At 38.2% G+C, this 7,059-nt stretch overlaps 2 protein-coding genes across 2 annotated transcripts; both read right to left on the bottom strand.

The window, feature by feature from the left end:
- Positions 1 to 2,155: 2,155 nt before the first annotated feature.
- Positions 2,156 to 2,623, bottom strand: LOC110866550 (secreted RxLR effector protein 161-like). The gene has a single exon (XM_022115694.1). It carries the CDS (start codon positions 2,621 to 2,623, stop codon positions 2,156 to 2,158), a length of 468 nt encoding a protein of 155 aa, XP_021971386.1.
- A 2,870-nt stretch (positions 2,624 to 5,493) lies between these two features.
- LOC110866552 lies at positions 5,494 to 6,096 on the bottom strand. The gene has a single exon (XM_022115695.1). The coding sequence runs from the start codon at positions 6,094 to 6,096 to the stop codon at positions 5,494 to 5,496; it is 603 nt and encodes a 200-aa protein (XP_021971387.1).
- Positions 6,097 to 7,059: the final 963 nt, after the last annotated feature.

Genomic DNA, 7,059 nt, shown 5'->3' with positions numbered 1-7,059 from the left:
TACCAATATGGTAGTGAGCGGCCTTGCCGTCTGTTGTGAAAGTCGCCGTTCAAAAAAAAGTTGATAAGTTACCAGATCATCTGCTAAAACTCTTGAATATGTTGACTTAATTGGATAATTATCGTTCTATCAAGAACAGAAAAGCAACTCAAAATTGAGGTAATTTTTGAAACTTTTTTCTCTAAATTGTACTACATACATTAGTTCATTATATTGCTAGATATGTATTGGGTTATTGATTATAGTTTAAGTTCTAATGTGTTATACGGTTTGTATAAAGGATATGACGAAAGCACCAAAGGGAAACAAAAATAAATAAATTTGTGATATAATCAAAAGAATACGACATCTGATTTACACCGATAAAAAACAATTGTTCGGTTGGAATCGATTAGGTTCATTGTGACGGAATTCAGTTAGTAAATTGAATAATACAAGACCTTTGGAGGCATCTTTACCCATATGTTCCTCCATGAATGTATTGCCATAAACCTAAATTGATAGAGTTGACTCTGCGTAAATGATTTTAAGTATTTGTTTGTATTATATCTCATGAGTTTGCATTTGCTCCCTCTCTGGTGAAGGAGCCACAAGAGTGACAAACGGGCTTGTTTGGAATAAGACTATCTCCAATGCTAAAGGCGTCTTTAGGCGTCTTTAGCTGCCACGTCATCTGTCACATAATATACTTACAAATCCTTAAAAACCCTTATTTCATCTCCAACCCTACAAATATCCTTACATTCTTTAATTTCCACCTCATTAACTACCCATTACACACAATATTTCAATAAAACTTTTCTTTTTTTACTTTGGGTCCACCTCATCACATAAACCAAGACAAAACACGCCCTTGTGCAAGAGCATCACACTTAAGGGCCTCTAAGGGTGGATGGGCTCCAATGGTAAAGGCATCCAAGGGCCTCTAAGGGCTTGGTCTTCAAGGGCCCGTTGGAGATAGTCTAAGGGCAGCTGCTGTAAAGAACTCGAGTAAAAGTAAAAAAAATATTATAATTATTAAGGACAAACAAAGAGAAATGTTATTCCATCACCAAAATGCAATTAAGAACACAATATGTAGAACTTTCCTTTTCTTTTTAGAACCCGGGATGTACCTGTACAAGCAAAGTAAATCATGGATATCAGCTGTGAAAATTGGTCGAATCTTGCACCAATTAGAAATAACTTGCCATAACGCATAGGCGAACGCACAAAATGATAGTCCCATAAAGATCTGATTTTAGTCTCGGTTCGGTGAAAAATAGTGAGACGGGTGATTCGAGCCAAGAACAAACGAACATGAACAAGAAAGATGGAAACTTTAATCAAGAAAGATAGATGTTTTCATTGAATGTGATAAAGAGAATACAAAAGATAATCATCCACCCCGGGTGAGCTCCCCCGGGGTGGTGGCTCACGAAGCAAGCCGCCTCTTGCTTGGAAAACCTACTAAACATGCTAAAACATACAAAATATATCAAATAAACTTGCTACACCATACGAACAATAACGTCGCTAATAAACTTGTTGTAATTGATAACATCATTCTCCAATCTGACCCAACACAAAAGCCGACTCCTCAAAATTACAGTAGAAAACACACCAAACATAAGACACGTCCACGCACTTCCTTCGTAATACCACCAAAGTCGGCAACCAATCCAAGCTTGCTCTCCAAGCCACCAGACCCACTTTCTTTAGTACCCATGAGTTCCAATTAAAAACTGACCCCGTAACCCCAACTGACCCACTCAGCTGCGTCTTTAAACTTTTAACCGAGAATATCCTAGAAGCGTCCAACCCCGACTTCCAATGATCCACTGCCAACGTTTAATACCACTGAACTGAGAACGTGGAAGTTCATATTCTGATGGAGATGGAAATGCGATTTGTAATCGTTTATTACGTTTATAATAAAAACAACACAAGAAAGTCATCTATGTTGCCCAGACTTGATCTTTGATCTCTAGATCGCAAATGATAAACTAAACTTTCATAACTTGAATTTGAATATAATGAGTGTAATTGAACGTGAATGTGAATGAATGAACATGAACGAATTCTACAAATGAAATATATCCCTATTTATAGTTTCTAAAAGGTGTGAGTGAATAGACGCGTCCTTTCACGAACGGGTGTGTTTGTGTGCACCAGATTATAGGTGCAATCTTAACAATCCTTTAAGCCATAGTGCTTGGCATGCTGCTGCAGTGGCTGCCATGAATTCTGATTCACAAGATGATAGTGCCACTGTCTGTTGCTTCTGTGTGCACCAGATTATAGGTGATTCTCCAAAGTAAAATACTAGACCAGTTGTACCTTTTCCTTTGTCTGTATTAACACCATAACTACTATCACTATAATCTGTGATCTTGCATCCTCCTTGCTTCTTGTATATGATTCCATGCTCTTTAGTTCCTTTGATATAACGTAGTACTTGCTTCATTGCTTTCAAGTGTTGCTCCTTTGGTTCTTGCATGAATCTACTAAGCAGACTGACTGGGTAACATAGATTTGGCCTTGTATGCAATAAGTACATGAGAGAACCTATCAGGCTTCTGTAATGTGTTGCATCTACTAGATCTCCTTCTTCAGTCTTTGTTAACTGTGTTCCTGGATTCATAGGAATCTTTGTGTCGTTGCAAGTTATCAGCGTCTTTGAGTATTTTGTTGATATAGCATGTCTGCTTGATGGCTATCTCACCCCCTGCTTGAATAACTTATATTCCCAGATAATATGCTAGTAATCCTAGATCACTCATTTCAAACTTGTTCTCCATCTGAGACTTGAAAACATCTATCTCCTTCCTTGATGTTCCAGTGATTATCAAATCATCAACATAGACTCCGACTATCAGTGTAGAAGTCTTACTTATCCTTTTATAGATTGCTTGCTCTAAAGTACACTTCTTGAAGTTCAGTGACTCTAGGGTTTGATCTAATTTCGTGTTCCAAGCACGTGGTGCTTGTCTCAATCCATATAGAGCCTTTGATAGTTTATAAACCTTTCCTTCATCTCCTGGCTTTAATAATCCTTCTGGTTATGAGACATAGACCTCCTCCTTGAGGTCTCCGTGTAAGAATGCAGACTTCACGTCTAAGTGATGTACCTCCCAACCTTGATATGCTGCTAAAGCGAACATTAGTCGAACTGTCTCTATGTGTGCTACTGGTGCAAAGAATTCGTCAAAGTCTATCCCGTGTTGCTGAACATATCCTTTTGCTACCAGCCTTGCTTTGTGTCTGACAACGTTTCCATTTGCATCTTTCTTAGTCTTGAATACCCACTTTAAACCTATTACCTTGTGATCTCTTGGCAACTCTGTCAATCTCCAAGTGTTATTCTTGTTTATCGAGTCTAACTCAGCCTTCATTGCTTCAATCCATTTTCTGTCATTAGATGCTTCCTTGTAATACCTTGGTTTTTCTTCAGCAAGTAGTAATTCTTGAGGATCTACTTGAATTTCCTCCGTCTCCTCATATAGTTCTTCGAGACTTCTTAGTTTTACTAGAGTGTCACTAATACTCTTCGTTGTACTTTCAGATGTAGATGGACCTCTACTTGATAATCTACTTGAATTCCCTGATGAGTTCTAATTGTACGAATGTGCTGGCAGGGTTACAAAGGAGTCTTGTTCTTCTTCTGTGTGATCTACTTCTGAATCTCCATGATGTGGTCCGCTACTACCAGGACTACTTGGTTCATTTTCTTCTAACCCAGGTGGGTTGTCATCTTCATGAATGACAAAGTTTGTCCATTTGGGATTCCCTGAATCTACCGTTTCCATATAACTATCCCAGTTCCATGGTTGACCTTCCATGAACTTTACATCTCTACTGACACATATCTTGTTTTTTGCCGGATCATATAATCTATATGCCTTTGATCCTTCTTCTATTCCAAGATAAACCATAGGTGCACTTATATCATCTAGCTTCTTTTTTTGAAGTGTTAATACCTTAGCGTATGCTGTGCAGCCAAAAACCTTTAGGTGCTTTAGATTCGGCTTTCTTCCTTTCAATGCTTCATACGGGGTCTTGTTCACCAAAGACTTCGTTGGAATCCGGTTTAATACGTATAACATATGTCTTATTGCTTCACCCCAAAAATTCTGTGGCATATTCATTGCCTTGAGCATACTCCGAGTAGTTGACAACATCGTCTTGTTCCTTCTTTCCACTGCTCCATTTTGCTGTGGGGAATACGACGCTGTAAGCTGTCTCGCTATGACATTGTCTTTGCAATACTTATTGAATTCAGCCGACATGAATTCTCCTCCTCTATCCGTCCTTAGCATCTTTAACTTGGTTCGTGTTTCTGTCTCCACTTTTTCTTTAAACTGCTTGAAAGTTTCGAATGCTTGATCCTTGGAAGTTAGTAGATATTCCTACATGTAGCGAGTGCAATCGTCTACAAGTAGAAATATGTACTTCCTCCCAGCATGTGTTGGTGGTGATATAGGACCACACAAATCTCCATAGACTAAATCCAGAGGTCTTAAAGATCTGAATTTTGCATGATTTGGAAATGGTGTCCTACTATGTTTTCCTAATATTATTTGAGGAACTCCATGTACTAAGTTCTTTCGAGTCATTTCCTTAATAGCATCGAAGTGTAAATGGCCTAACCTCGTGTTCCATAACCATGCCAAATCTTCTATGTTTGAGAGCAGACAGATTGGCCTTCCAATCTTCAATTTAACTTTATACAGCCTGTTCCTCATTATCCTGACTCGCATTAGTAACTTTTTATTTCTGTCGCGGACTGTTAGTAAGTCTCCATCCATAACTACTTTGCAACCAATTTCTGTGAGTTGTCCGACGCTCAATATGTTGCTTTTCAGACTTGGAATGTAATATACTTGAGAAACAATTTTCTGTTCTTGATTCAGACATTCCAGCAATATTGAACCTATGCCTTTAATCTCTACGTGCGACCTGTCACCGAAATGTACTTGCCCCGTCAACTTTTCATCTAATTCTCTGAAGTGACTTTGCACTCCTGTCATGTGGTTGCTTGCCCCGTTGTTTAAGTACCATAGACTTTCATCTTCTACGGCGTAACTTGTTGGTTCTATGTGTTCTTCGTTTAGTAGAACCCTTTCTTGAACAACGTTTTCTTCTTGTATTGCCATTAGCAATACGGGTGCTTCGTCTTCCTTGACGAGATTTGAGTGTTCTTGCACGACTTCTTTCTCGGGACAACCTCTTTTAAAGTGTCCAAATTTTTGACACTTGAAGCACTGGATCTTACTTGTGTCTGTTTGGTTCCTTCCAAACTCCTCCAATTCTTTGAATTTCCACCTCTAGGTCTGTTCAAAGATCCTTCATTCTTAATGCCTTTCTTGTCTTTATTGTCTCACCAATTTCCACGTAATTGGTTGAACCTACCACGCCCGCGGTTCCCGAACTGTCTTCCTCTGCCTGAGTTGTTGTCATGATGTGTAAACATCAATTTATCTTGGTTATCTCCAGGGCTTCCTTTCTTTAACCTTAGCCTTCTTCATAAGTCTTTAACCTTCTGACTGCTTCTTCTAGCGTCATTGTTTCAAGATCGGAGTATTGTTCCATGGAGGCGACAATCTGAGTGAACTTATCTGGCATGACATTTAGCAGTTTGCGTACCAAAGTCGGTTGACTCAATGTTGTCCCTAATTCACTTGCACATATAACAATTCTGTTTATCTTTGCAGAGAAAGAGTCCACGATGTCATCTTCTTTCATTTGCATTAACTCGAATTCTGACATTAGTGTATGCCAACGAGCCTTTTGTACCCGATCAACGCCAACGTGTCTTGTTTTCAAATTTTCCCAAATTTCTTTTGCGGTTTTGCAATTTGCAACTTGCAATACAACATCTTCCGGTATTGCTTGGAATAGATAAGCAATTGCCGACTTATCTTTCTTAACATCCATTGTGTATTTTTTTGTCGGTTCATTCGTTTCCCAAAGTCCATTCGCTTCCAAAATCTTTTTGATGCGAATTTCCCAAACCGTGTAGTTTGTTGGTTTCAAAATAGGACACTGGAATTGGGAAAGAGAACTTCCTTCCTTTTGAATTACGACTTGTGGATTTGGTCCGGTTACACTTGACATATCTTCTGACCGAACAATCTTCACTTTTAATAAACTTTATTTTCTAGGTTTCGCTAAACCTCTAATCCTTAACCCACGATTTCCCAACGCGTAATAATCAATCAATCTAATTCGCATTAAACCCCGGAATCAAAAAACCCTAGATTCCTAACCCCCTGGTTCGATAACCTTGAACCGAAAATAAAACTAAATTGAAAAGTAAAACCTGATCGCGAATTCCCTGCGATGACTAGAGCCTGATGCTATGATACTAATTGTTGCCCAGACTTGATCTTTGATCTCTAGATCGCAAATGATAAACTAAACTTTCATAACTTGAGTTTGAATACAATGAGTGTAATTGAATGTGAATGAACGAACATGAACGAACTCTACAAATGAAATCTATCCCTATTTATAGTTTCTAAAAGGTGCGAGTGAATAGACGCGTCCTTTCACAAACGGGTGTGTCTCTTGGATTGTGTGGATGAGAATTAATCTTGAAAGATTATGTCTTCTTTTCCTAGATTCATGTCCCTTTGTTTCTCCTTGTAGCCGAGATCAAACAGGTGCGACTCCAAGGGTGTCGCAACCCTTAGGGTGTTAGTTGACAAGTTCTATATTGTCAACTTTAGTCCCTGTACTTTGCAACCACCATATAACTGTCTTTAAACTAATTATGAATCAACCCTTGTAGTATAGGATGTGTAGAGATTAGTGATTTCAATCTATAGAGTTCTTAAGAATATGACCTACAAATTAAAACGATTATTCCTTACAAAACACGTGACTTGAAAATAGCATAATCCAGTATTGAAAGTATTAATATGAGAGTTAGTTACCATTGAATTCGAAGAATAACAATACATGCATCATTCTTAACAGCTACAATACCAAATTTCATCAAATATTTACATTACGCATAAATAGAAACAAATACACACACCTAAAAAGAAACACACACACATACATATTGAAACAAAT

This window comes from Helianthus annuus, chromosome 7 (assembly GCF_002127325.2).
Source record: "Helianthus annuus cultivar XRQ/B chromosome 7, HanXRQr2.0-SUNRISE, whole genome shotgun sequence".
Lineage (NCBI taxonomy): Eukaryota > Viridiplantae > Streptophyta > Magnoliopsida > Asterales > Asteraceae > Helianthus > Helianthus annuus.
This window is presented reverse-complemented; position numbering and strand designations above follow the sequence as displayed.

Bases quoted from the DNA above. Each gene is read 5' to 3' on its own strand.
- LOC110866550 (XM_022115694.1), bottom strand. From the start codon at position 2,623: ATGAATCCAGGAACACAGTTAACAAAGACTGAAGAAGGAGATCTAGTA.
- LOC110866552 (XM_022115695.1), bottom strand. From the start codon at position 6,096: ATGTCAAGTGTAACCGGACCAAATCCACAAGTCGTAATTCAAAAGGAA.